Below are 14,069 nucleotides of genomic sequence, written 5' to 3'. Positions count from 1 at the left end.
GTGATTTGTATTATGTCTCTAAGAGATAAGGTGTCTGCACTCCGTGCGTGAGATGACCTAGAAGTAAAAGGGCTCACTTCCGATTTGTCCCTCGTCTTCACAGCCTTTTGATGTGACGTGATCGCTTATGGTGATGGCGAGACAATGAACTTGTGTGGATTCCACTTCCTGACGGCGATCGTCTTACATGTTTTGATTTCACCTCTGCGGAACTGGAAGCTGAAGAGGTGGAATGAGGTACATCTGGAGACTGTTTTCGTTTTAACCCATGTGGTATTGAATGATATGGGTGTTTGGACTGTTGTAGTCCACTGTGCTTCAATTTCTTTATTGTGTGTTCCAATGTCTTCGGCGCCATGTGCGCCGATGTTTTCTGTAGTTGTGCGCATACAGTGACTTTGTGCATAAGTCTTCGGCGCCGTGCGCGTAGATGTCCTTGGCACAGACGTCTCCGGCGCCGTGCGCGCAGAAGGGATTTTGGGCGCATATGTTTTAAGCGTCGTTATTTCCTGCGCCAGTCGCTGAGGCTCTGTCAGTCCTCTTGGATCAGATGGCCTATGTCATCTCGGCAAGTCCTTACCTCCAAGCTTGGAGGAGTGAGGATCCCACGACGACTATCGTTGGAGCTGTTGTTGTTGAGGGGCCAGGCGAAGAATGAGCCTCTGATGGGGCCGAAAAAGTGAACAGTTCCCGTATCCTGTAAGCCCGCTTTAAATTGTGCTTTGGCCCCAGGCATCGGTAACATCGGTCATAGCCATCCGTGACCGACATTACCTTGCCACAAGTACAGGGTTTAAACTCCAACTTTTTTGACATTTCTAAGAAAAGTAAGAAAACGCTGAGGAGAAGTCAGCCCCGCGTGCGATCCTGCTCGCAGAAAGAACAGACTGAGGAGAATCTGTTACTTTCCTGAGCGGGAACACACGCTCAGCCGCAGAGAGCTAAAATCTAAATCTCTGCTTGGTAAAGCTCCGCCTCCATTGCTAATTCAGCCCTGCTATTGAGGAAGCCGAAATGTTGCCTGTAAATGACCTTTTTTTCAGTTCAGCCTTCAATTTTCAGTCATCTGGAATTTTAAGTATAGTTCATATAGTGTTATTTTATTTACAAGGATGGTTAAATGTTTTGTTTTCTGACTTTTAAAAGTTCTTATTTTTTTTAGGATGAAAGGAAAACATTTTACATTGCAGGTTAGAGGTTTAAGCTAATCAAGCCAAATATTTGCAGCAGAATTTGTCTGCTAGTAACTGTGAAACTGTGATTCCTGACACAATTCAATTTTCCAGAATTGCCTTATTAAGCCAAAGAAATGCAGCCAGATGGTGCATACAGACTGAGAAGCAGAGAAATATTAAAAAGTGCTTCTTTCTTATCTGTACTTGCAGTGTATGGTTACTAACTGAATTTTGCATCGTTTTCACAGTTAACAGCATTTACCAGTTTTAGCTAGAATCTTTTAAGTAACTAAGTTTATCATTTTCAGTTGCTTTAAACTAATTTAGTGTTAGAATTTTTCCAGACACTAAATTTGGCAGTTATTCTCTAGCACCAACCCAGTCTGTTTATATATACAGTATTGCTTGCAAAGCTTGAGTCCAATTGGCAAGCAAAGCAGACTCTGACCTTCCCAAGCTAGAATAAATATGCTGTAGAGCTGTTAACTAATCTGCAAGATCTGTGATATATTAAGTGTTTAGAAATTTGAAGCAGTTAATCACCTGCCCTTCCAACAAAATAATTAATAGGATGAACCTAAGTGGTGTTTGACCCTCATTTTTTTAAAAGAATTCTTTCTATGTATGTATTACTAGGAAAGCTTGTCAAAAGTGACAGGGTAGAATCAGATCCTCAACTCTCCTCTTCAGCTCTCCCAGGAAAATAAAATGTGACACCCCCCCCACAACCATATTGCACAAATGTTAAGTCCTCTGGTGCCCCCCTTTACCCCTCAGTCAACATGGCTCCTGCCCCATAGGCTCTAGCATTCAAGATGCAGCTCAGTTGCAGCTCTCCTGTTCCCCAGTGCTCCACATGCACAGAGGCTGTAGGAGGAATACACAAACCTGACTACCTTTTATATAAATAGACAGTAGCATGTCTTGTGTTTGGCCCCATCTGTTTTCAGTCTGTGTCCAGGTTAGGCACATAAGGTGTGTTATAGTAAGGAGAAAGAGTCTTCAGCCTGATCATCACAGGAAAACTGAATGTGTAGTTGAAGACTGAAGTCCCCCACCAGAACCCCCTCTTCTGCTTCTCCCAATACTAATTAGGCTCCGGGCAGTTGTTAATTTCTGAGCGCAAAAATGTGCTTATTGGACACATTTTTTAAAAAATTATTTTACAGCATGTAGAGTGCATAACTAATAGCCTCATTCACATGCATTTGCATGTGACGAACACTGTTAGTTTCCCAGTGCGATGTAGAGGTGCTAATCCCCTTATAGCATAAGGGGCTGTGGATGCGCCTACACAACCCACGTCCAACTGTGGGTTAAACAGTGCGCTCGGCTGAGAGCACTGTATTGCATTGGCCCCTAGGTGGTTGAGCGTGCAAGTTCCCATGCATAATCTAATATCCAGGCCCTCCTGCTGCCTCAGTCGTTAGCCGTGTCTTACCACCAAACTTTGTAATCGCAACAGCTATCAAAACTAACTAGACTGTTGCTCTAACATTCAACTATCTATGTCCCTGTGGCCTTGTACTGTACCTGTCCACCAGCAACCTGCTGTCATCAATCTGATTGGTTTCTGCACAGTTGTAGCCTGCTGATTCCCACCTGGCAACCCTCTGGCATGCAGTGTTATTACTTAGGTTAGTATTGGTGAACTCCAGTCCTTGAGTGCCACAAACAGGCCAGGTTTTCAGGATATCCCCAATGAGTAGGTATGAGATAAGATTGCATACAATGGAGGCAGTGCATGCAAATATTTTCATGCATATTCATTGTAGATATCCTGAAAACCTGGCCTGTTTGTGACACTCGAGGACTGGTATTTGCCATCACTGGCTTAGGCTTTCTCTATTTTCTCCGAGGACAAGCAGGATGGCAGTCCTCACATGTGGTTTGATATCATTAGATGGAGCCAAGCATGGACTTAGGCCTCTTAGCCCAGTTCATTCAGGGACTTGTCTGGGTACTGATCAAGGTATTTCTGGCAGACTGCCTGTGGGGCTTCCGCCAGTATTAGCTAGCATTCAAGGCAGGAGCTCCAGGAGACTTTGTCCAACTGATGCATCGATGAAGACCTTGACATTGGGATCCAGGAGGGCACTGCCTGTACATAGTCATCTATTCCCCCTTGACCTGTGTGCCGGGTTTGAGACTGGACTGGTGCCTGATAGAGAAGTGTTCCACTCCTGGGAATCGCACCATGGATCCAAGTTATCACCTCTGGTACCCTAGATGACATGATCTCCCCTCCTATCTGCCAGCCTATCCTGACACTGCAGCCTTCGAGGAGCTGGAGAGCCTGAGCATGTGAACAATCAGTAGTGACTGATGCACTGACTGAGCATTGCTCCAAAGACATCTGATGCCCATGCACAAACAAGTGCCAGTACACCAACTGGACTTGTTACTGGGTATCATGATGCCAGCGGAATCGATGGTGGGGTGGCACCAGTGTGACACCAGCAATGAAGTTGTGCCACTGCATAGGGGGCATCAATGTATGGGGCAGGTATTGAGGAAAATGGGTGCCCAGCACAATGGCATTGGTGGTGCCGAGGGTTGGGCGCTGCTGCACCATTGGAAAACAATGCCAGACACTGCATCAATGTCCGGTGCTACTGCGCCATTGGAAATCATCAGGTGCTGTTCTCTAAGTCAGTGTTTCCCAACCCTCTCCTGGAGGCACACCTAGCCGGTCAGGTTTTCAGGATTGCCGCAATAAATATGCATGAGATTGATTTGCATACACCGGGTCTCCAATGTATGCAAATCTCTCTCATGCATATTCATTATGGATATTCTGAAAACCTGACTGGTTAGGTGTGCCTCCAGGAGAGGGTTGGGAAACACTGCTCTAAGTGACAGTGGGCATCAAGCTCCAGTTTGCTGATGTATCTCTGAAAATAGCTTCCAGTAGATTTTCCAATAGGCACAGTAGGAATGCCTAGGGCAGCAAAAATGGGGGGGGGGGGGGGGGGGGTTGCAGACCAGATGACTTGCTATCTCCCTGCTGTGCTGATTTTCACTTGGCAGTGAACAGCTGCCACCTTCCTGTTGCAGTCTTCCCCCTCCCAGTTGAATTTTAGTCCAGGTTGATATTTATTAGCTTTTGCTACTATTTTGAAAATATTTAGCTAAAATTGCAATCTGTAGGCATTGGAAGTACTCTTCTGCAGTGACTCAAATCTTTATGAGCGTACTCAGAAGATGGAATGTAATGGGAAAAGCTCTTCATTTTTTTTCCTTAAATACCTCTACAGTTCCTCTACCTTATCTGCTTCATTATTTAATATTTATGTGTACTCCTTGGGTGGGGTTTTGAAGTCTGTCGTATATAAAATTTATGGGGATGATATGCAGTTTTTTTTATGCCTAGTGAGATTGCAAGAGAATTTCGCTTAGCTATTTTTAAGAGTATGTGTTTATGGATTGGCTGAATAAAAATGACTAGCAAAACAGTTGTTTTATGATTTGGCAAAGTCTGCCTCCCCTGCCTTGCTTTTGACTTCTGTCAGTGGTAATTTCCCAGTTACATTATGTTCAGAAGCTCACACTCTGGGAGTAATTTTGGATTCTCAATGGACCTTAAAGCTGTTGTCAAGAAGATCCAGATTGGGAAGTTCTTTAATCAAAGAACTTCCCAATCTGGATCTATCTAACCCCAACTCTGCCATTACATCCTGGCAAAATATTACAGAAATGATAGCCAATAACTTATGCCCACTGTCTAAAAAAAAACTATAGATCCTTCTCGAAAAAATTAACAGCCATGGTTCTCTAAGGAGCTCTGTACCCTGAAGCAAAACCTAAGACGGAAAGAAAAAGAATGGAGGAAGAACCCCAACCCCCACTCTCTAACCATATATAAAGCCGCCCTCCACCATTACAGAACGACAACGCTTCGAACAAAAAGAGATTTCTATGCTCACCGTATCCACGATATGATATTCGACCCGAAGGCTCTTTTCTCGTACGTTTCGGAACTCACCAAAACTGCTCCCCCTACTATTCCAGATGACACAGCCCAATCGAAAGCCAATGATCTGGCTCTATTCTTTCAGAACAAAATCTCAAATACCCTAGCTAAATTACCTACCAACCCAAATTCCCTGCCTCCAGATACCCTCCACCAACCAAACACAGACATAATCTTGGAATCCTTTGATCCTACCCACACTATAGAGGTGGAAAATTTGATAAGAAAAATGAAACCTTCGACCCACCCGCTGGACCAAATTCCTGATTCTCATACCAGAATACATCTCCAAATATCTAGCTGATATTATCAACTGTTCCCTCTCACAAGGAATATTCCCAGATGCTCTCAAATCGGCCACACTTAAACCCATTCTCAAAAAACCGAACCTGGATCCAGATGACCTCAACAATTACCGCCCCATTTCAAATCTCTCATTCATAGCAAAGATCATGGAGAAAATTGTAAATAAGCAGCTTTCAGACTACCTGGAGGACCATAATATTTTACACCAGTCACAATTCGGTTTCCGAAAAGAACACAATACTGAAACCCCCCTCATCTCACTCATCGTTCAAATTTACACTGGTTTTGACAAAGGTCAATCATTCCTTCTAGCCCTTCTTGACATCTCCGCAGCGTTTGATACTGTAAATCACAATACCCTTCTAAACCGGCTATCAGATATAGGTATTGCAGGATCAGCTCTCAGATGGTTTGACTCCTTCCTTAGCAACAGAGGCTATAAGGTAAAAATCAATGACAAGGAATCCTCCCATACTAACGCCCCATTCGGAGTTCCCCAGGGCTCTTCCTTATCGCCCACTCTGTTTAACATCTACATACAGATCACATTTATCTTAGACAATTACGCCTTATTTTATGATTTGGTTTCTCAAAGAGACTATACAATTTTCTCAATGTTATTTTTCGAACCTGTTTTCCATGTTTTCCAAGTTCTATAACCTTGTTATATGTACCGCCTCTTGGCGTAATTTTTATGTTTCAATGTAAACCGATGTGATCTGTATTTTAATACAGGAACACCGGTATATAAAAATCTAAAAATAAATAAATAAATACTCCCTCTATGCCATGTACTCTCAAATCTAAAACTTAAGTTCTATATATATGCCGACGACGTACAAATTTTAATCCCCATATCCAGGTCACTGGACGCAACACTCAAATTATGGAACTCTCATTTACAAACGATCAACCATCACCTTTCAAGCATTATCCTGGTGCTCAACACTTCCAAGACTGAACTACTGCTAATCACCCCAGAAGGCAGTCCCTTTCATAACCAACTGCATTCTAGCATACAAATATCCCATGCACGAGATCTTGGAGTTATAATAGATAGCCACCTGAACTTAAAGCAGTTCATAAAACATACAACAAGGGAGTGCTTCTACAAGCTACAAGTACTCAAAAAACTCAAACTTCTCCTATTCCATTACGATTTCAGATCTGTCCTTCAAGCCATCCTTTTCTCCAAGATAGACTACTGCAATTCCATCTTGCAAGGTCTACCGACTTCTACTTTAAAACCTCTCCAGTTGCTCCAAAATGCAGCGGCAAGAATTTTAACAAATACTAACCGGAGAGCACATATCTCCCCCATCCTAAAGGATCTTCACTGGCTCCCGGTAAACTTCAGGATCCTTCATAAATCACTGACAATTATCCACAAAAATATTCACCATCAGACCCCATTAGATCTTTCATATCCTCTCAAATTGCACTCGACGACCAGACCCTTAAGAGTTGCCTACAAGGGATCCTTACATGTTCCCCCAATAAAAAGTGTACACCACTCAAACATCAGAGACAGGACATTCTCTACCACAGGGCCCTCCATCTGGAACGCCATACCTCCGGACCTCAGGCAGGAAACCTGTCTACTAACTTTTAAAAAGAAATTAAAGACATGGCTATTCTGCCGAGCCTTCCCCTGCAACTAACCCAACAGCCTGATCTAGAATTATCATTTCGCTTATGTAAATAAACAAACGCTAATCTTGCTCTCTAGTCTTCATGAGGTTCGGCCCCCTGCCTCCCTCCCATATTCCTTTGTATATAGTAATTTATTGTATATAGTAATTATCTTCGTTCTCCCCCTCTTTTTTTCCTCCTCCCAGTTAAGGCAACCTTGTTATAATGTAACTTTTTATGCTCCTTCAAATTGTCACTTGTTGAATGGTTGGTTATAGTTCTGCTTAGTTCGATGTAAACCAAGTTGATTTGATCTGTATCAAGAAAGTCGGTATATAAAAGCCTTAAATAAATAAATAAAATAAAGGTGACTAGAGCTGTTTCTTTAAGCTGTTGTTGCTTAGATCACGGCAGAAGTTACTTCCTACATTGGACTTTAGATGTAGCAAATTGGACTACTGTAATTCTTTGTATTCTGGAATTCCAAAGTACTTGAACCATGTTTTACAGTTGGTCCAGAATGTTGCTGTGCAGGTAGTGTGAGGTTGCCTTGTTGGGTAAGTAAAAGTCCACATAGTAAAAGCCTTCATTGGTGGCCTATTTCCCAAAGATGTTCGAAGTTCTGGTATTAAATCACAAAGCATTATTTTCTAATTCTTTTTGTATAGCAAATAAATTGTGATAGTATGTTCTGACCTTGTGTGAAGTTATTCCTTTTCTAACTGATAATTATTTACAGGAAAGATGAAATAGAGCATTTTCCATTGCAGTGCCGACTGCCTTGAATTCCTTAGCACTAGAAGTGCATAGTGAAATTGATTATCTAAACTTCTTAAATAAAGGCTTTTTTATTTACTCGGGTTTTTCTTGAATGAATTGATAGTTTTAGAAAGTAGGTGTGATTATTTTTCACTGCTGTTTAAAAAAAAAAAAAAAAAAAAAGTGCTATTTTTTCTTTGATTATGTACTGTTTTTACTTGTTTTTATTATGTTTATTTTGCTCTAAATGTGTTGGAACACATTTTACATTGATAAGATCGATTAAATACATTTAAATTAAATGGTGGTTCCAATCATGTTGCATCTCGGGCAACATCCGTACTCAAACATGCAAGAGAGACTAACTTGGTGTCTGATTCATTCTAGAGTTATCCAGTTTAGATTGTCCCTATTATGGATGACCCAACCTTGGTTTGGGAACTTGCATAAGGTGCTCTGTAGTCAGGTTCGCTTAGTATTTCATTGTTCTCTTTTTTTTTTTTTTTTTTTAGTGAAGGACAGTAAGCATTAACCTAGTCTTTGAGGGTTTGTTCAGCTGATTAATTGTTCCTTCTCCAAATGAGTATTAGTTCTACCTTGTGCAACAGGATGCTGTTGTGCTGAAAACTCGGAGGAGGGTGGGCATTACTGGCAGTGTGCCTGAGAGATCAGTGTTTGGATTAGTACTTTTCAACATTTTCATGAGCAACATTGCAGAAGAATTGTCAGGAAAGGTTTTATCATTTTGCCAGTGATACCAAAATCTGCAACAGGGTAAACAGCAAGGTGTGGGAAATATGAGGAATGGTCTAGGGTGTAGCAGCTAAGATTTAATTCTAAAAAATGCAGTTATGCATTTAGGATGTAAAAACCCAAATGAGAAGTACAGTATTGGGGGTGAAATTCTTCTAAGCATGAAAGAAGAGTGGGAACTGAGGGTGATTGTATCTGATCTGAAAGTATTCAAACAGTTGGATAAAGCGACAGAAGAAACCAGAAAGATGCTTGGCTGCATAGAAAGAGAAATGGTCAGCATAAAAAGGGAGATATTATCCCCTATATTAGGTCTCTGGTGAGATATTTGGAATACTGCATACAGTTCTGGAAACCACACCTTCAAAAGGATGTAAAGTGGTTGGAGTTGGTACAGAGGATGGCTGCTAAATTGGTTAGTAGTTTTCGCTGTAAAGTGTATGGGGACTGAATAAAAAATCTAAACGTGTACCCTAGAGGAAAGGTGAGATAAGGAAGATATATATTTAAATACCTCCAAGGTTTCCATGCACAGGAGGCAAGCCTCTTTGAATGGAGAGAAGGCTCTAGAACAGGGATGGCGAACTTCAGACCTCAAGTGCCACAAACAGGCCATGTTTTCAGGATATCTAAAATGAATATGCATGAAAGATTTGCATGCACTGCCTCATTGTATGCAAATTTATCTCATGCATATTCATTGTGGATATCCTCAAAACCTGGCCTTTGTGTGGTACTGGAGTTCGCCATCCCTGTTCTAGAAAAAGGGGGTCATGGGATGAGGGTGAAAAGAGGTAAACTCAGGAGTAATCTTAGGAAATATTTTGTTAGAGAGGTTAGCGGATGCATGGAATGGCCTCCCAATGGAGGTGTTGGAGACAAAAACAGTATCTGAATTCCTTAAGGCATGGGATAAACACAGGCACCTTTGAGGGAGTGATGGGAATTGTAAAGCTAAATTAGTTGGGCGGATGGGCAGACTAGTTAGGCCATATGGTCTTTTTCTGCCACCATGTTTCTCTGTTTCAAAGCTGCTTTTTCAGAAGCTCTTCAAAATGTTTATACTATACTGGTTTTTGTTTTGTTTTGTTTTTAAACATGAGCATGGGAAAATGAAACCCTTTAGGTAGAGATGATCTAGAATTCTGTTTCCTTTACTAGTAGCCACACTGTAATTGGCATTCTTTTTTCCTAGGCAGTGGTCTAAAATGGCATTTATACACTCTAAAGTGAGAATTGTTGATTGCCAGCCATAGATTTTAGATCAAATTTGAGGATTAGCTTACAATGAAAAGAGGGGGGGTCTCTGATGATGCTCTTTTATATCAGCAGAAGAGCAGTCAGCTATGTATTCTTGCCTTTTGCTTCCCGGAGCTGGGATATGCTGATATCGCTGCTCTACTGCCATCGCCACAAAATGGATGTTTTGAGCAACAGCAGTAGAAACCTTTGGTGTAAGCAAACTCAATTTCTGCTTGAGTCTAATATGTATTGGTCTGTAAACATTTACTTTCTATACCAAAAACATTTTTTAAAAATATTTTTTCTTTACTAGCAGACCTATATCTTTTGTGGTTTGGTCTATTTTAACACTTTAGTTTATTTTGTTGTCTTTAAGAGTGCATGAGTGGTTGAGACAGATTTTATTTAATTGAAAATGTCTTGGTTAGAAAACACAAACTCGTTATTACCATAATTAGTTGGATAATATCCCCAACCAAATTCTTTTAAAAAGCATATGAGAAATTCTTGCATAAATCAAACAGAAATTGTGCCAAGTGACAATCAAAATTATATTTATTTTCAGCAAATGGAAGACTTTTTTTTTTTTTTTTTTTTTTTTTTTTATATTATTGTGCAGCTCCTAACTGCACAATAATAGCATTAATCCTAGGCTTTGGTCCCTCCTTTGGCAGTTTGGGTCTTCTGTATATTCCTAATGAGTATGCATGAGAGAGATTTGCATATATCAGGTAGTGCATGCAAATATTTTATCATTCATATTCATTAGGGATATTCTGGAAACCTGCCTGGTTAGTGGGAGACCTGAGGACTGGCACCACCAGCTTACAAAAACTTCGCAAGTTTGATGTTTTGATGAAGGAAACATTTAATCAAGAAATATATTAGGAATCTTTTGTACAGGTTTCTGGTATCTGCTATTTTGTGACAAATGTAATTGAATCTAATTCTATTTTTCAAATAAGAAATGTGGTATAAAATATTAAACCTATGCTTACTGAAAATCCTAGTATATCAGGTTTATAAAAATGCATAAATGACAATCAATTTTTATTCTCAACATTTTATTCTTTCAGGCCTTTGAGGTTGTGCGTTGGTGAATGGATTTCTGAATGTAACCAGTTTTATACTCTAAAAGCGGATATGAAGAGTGAAGTTCCTTCTGATCATCCAAAGAGACAGGAAAGCCTGAAGGGGGTCCTGTTGAACACTGAACCCATTGTGCCAACCAAAAGTTTCTCTGCAGAAGTTGACATGATTGCTAGCAAAGTGGAAAATGAATTTTCTCATTTGTGTGATGATGCTCAAAAGCAGCAGAAGGACATGAATGACAATAGAACAGAGCAAGAAAAAGGCATTGTGCGGAAAAAACGCAAGAGCCAGCAGGCTGGCCCTTCATATGCTCAGAATTGTGTTGTCAAAGAAAACCAGAGGATTTTAGAGCTCGGACAGCATCTAGAAACACAGAGTGATGAGGACAATGATTCATCTTTTAGTGATTGTGTGTCTTCACCTTCATCTAGCCTGCATTTTGGAGATTCAGACACTGTGACATCTGATGAGGAAAAGGATGCTCCAGTAAGGCAATCCCAGGCAGTACTGAGTAGTTCAAGTAGACCACATAGTGCAAGGTCACAAAAGTGGGCCCGGACTGAGACAGAATCTGTTCCAGGCTTGTTAATGAAAAGACCTTCTTTTCATAGCAGTTCTCTGAGGAAACCTCCACATAGGAAGAGATTTGTGAAAAACACTTCTTCACAGCGAACACAAAAGCAAAAAGAACGGATTTTAATGCAAAGGAAAAAGCGAGTAGTGTTAGCACGTAGAAAGTATGCTTTGCTACCCAGCTCTAGCAGTTCAAGTGAGAATGACCTCACTAGTGAATCCTCCTCAAGTTCCTCTACAGAAGGAGAAGAAGACTTATTTGTATCTCCTAATGAAAACCACCAAAATAGCACAACTGTTCCGTCACGTAAGTATTCAATTAATCTTTATCTGTTTCCAAGGAAAGAAAATAGAGAAGGCGAAAATAGAAATATTGAACTGTGCAGGATATGGAGCCACTTGTCATTTGGGCCAAATGAGAAGATTCTGAGTAGAGCATAACAGTAACATATGTTGTAGTATGGCTAGAACTGCAAACTGATATTTCTCCAGTTTCTCTTAAGGGGTGCTAGCAGGACCTTTGAAAACAGCAATATAATTGCTCCTTATCTGTTGATGGGCCTGTTTTCCTATCTCTCCCTGCATGCCCCCCCCCCCCCCCCTTACACACATATACGCACATATACAGTTCAAGTGGTTGATAGGTAGTACGTGGACTCATTGCTATCAGAAACAACTAAAGTCATAGAATACATTGACTTTGAGCTGGTGTACACCCATAGGTCCATGTGGCTTCCCATTTGAAAGAAAAGTGTACCAGAGGAGGAGGAGGGAGGTGTGGTGCCAAGGGACTATGAACGTATTTGTTAAGTCTCTGTGCTGTATAATTTCAGCTATTGTTTTTGAGATCACTGGGTCCCAGTTCTGCCTTCCAGTACAATCAAACTGAATAGGGAGGGAAAGGGTGGAGATGGAGACCCAAGGGGAAAGATAAAGTTGGCTGTTTTTGGAAAGGCTAAATTTAGAACACTAAGTATGGCTCAACTAAAATGTTTACTACCAAGGGCAAAATTTGAAATGTAATTAATCCATATATGTATTAATGGAGAGGAGAGAAGATATTTTTGCAATATCAGAATGTCATCAGACTAGATAAGGTCGTGTAACTGATAACTGCTCTAATTTTCCTGCTCTACAAATAAAAAAAAAAAAAAAAAATACGAAAAAGCAGAAAAGCATTAATTGGCATAAAAAATAGACCTGAAAAAAAAACCTACATTGAAAACACATTTTGTATTTCTTTTTTTCTTTACTGTGTTAAGATAGCTGCTGTGTGTGTTACAATTGCTGAAGTTGCGCTGAGATGGTTTTGGAAAATACGATGCTTTCAACAAGCATAAAATTAAATATGCATGTGTATAGAAACTAGCATGTATATCTATTATTAAAAACATGTAAATATGATTTTCAAACTATATTTGAGTTGGGTTAATTTTTCAAGTTTGTAAGATTTCAATAGCATTTCAGGGTTGTACTTAAAGAATGTCTCAAATGTATTTTGCTTAAGTTTGAAAGCATTTGAAATCAATCTCTTCCAATGTTTCCCATTTTGCTGTTCTGTTTTTAATGAATTTTGATTGCACATATACATAAAATATTGTTTTCATAGTGATAGTCTCCATAGTACTTTCCAGATAGAGGAAATGAGCAGGTACAGTACAGATGACTTTAGCTACACAACAAAAGAAACCTGAGTCAAGGCCAAGAAGGGACAAGAATATATGGTGGGGAGGGGAAGAAGAGATTAATTTTCTGGAATTAAATAACTGGCAAGAGAGCAGAGCACTACAGTTTAAGCCCTTTGATATTGCTCACAGGAGGTAGAATTGGTCATTTGCATGCAAGCAACAACATAGAGAACTTTTTTACAACTAATAGAAAAGGTAAAAGGGAGCAATTTGCACTGCATATCGCCTTTCTTCATCCTGCACATCACCATCTGGTTCTGTAGCAGATTTTGCTCTACCCTTGCCAGTGGAGCCTAGCCTCCTGCGAGCTGCATTGCACTGGTTTCCGGTTGTTACCTTGGCTTGCTGGTAGTTGCAGTGCACATGTTCTTTGGCACTGTGGCATATCCATCCAGCAAGGCCTGGCCTTTCCAGTGGTATAGTCGTCATTTCCATCAGGTGGGGCGTGTTCTCTCTGCCAGCTATGGTGCTTACTGCTCCTTGTGCTGCTTTGTCTTGGATTTGGGGATTGAGTGCTATATGCAGTCCACCTCATCGCTGACAAAAATGCCAAGTAGGGACTCAGCTGGTTTTTATTATGGTAGAATATCAAAGTATTTATCAGCAAGGAGCTACAGTCATCCTTTTTTAACATTTCCACGTTTTTATTATTGTGGCATCAACCACAATATCTTTATTGGATGGTCCAGAAAGGCTATGGGGCATAAGCAACTGAAGGCTCAGGAAATAGCTGTTTCGTCTTCTACAAAGCTTGGTGGTGATACACGGAGGAGGGGAGGGCCTGGGTTTTGAGTTAAGTATGGGAATTTGTGTTTGTCTACCTTGGTTGGGAAGATAAACTGATTTGGATAAAGTGATAACCTACAAGCAGTCAAG

At 40.5% G+C, this 14,069-nt stretch overlaps 1 protein-coding gene across 1 annotated transcript in view; it reads left to right on the top strand.

Annotated features, from left to right (window-relative positions):
* The window catches only part of RNF111 (ring finger protein 111), a 414,145-nt gene that overhangs the window by 82,648 nt on the left and 317,428 nt on the right, over positions 1 to 14,069 (top strand). The window contains 1 exon segment of the mRNA XM_029575848.1: positions 10,917 to 11,812. Within this exon segment, the coding sequence (XP_029431708.1) occupies positions 10,917 to 11,812 (896 nt within the window).

Source organism: Rhinatrema bivittatum, chromosome 13 (genome assembly GCF_901001135.1).
Source record: "Rhinatrema bivittatum chromosome 13, aRhiBiv1.1, whole genome shotgun sequence".
Taxonomy (NCBI): domain Eukaryota; kingdom Metazoa; phylum Chordata; class Amphibia; order Gymnophiona; family Rhinatrematidae; genus Rhinatrema; species Rhinatrema bivittatum.
This window is presented reverse-complemented; position numbering and strand designations above follow the sequence as displayed.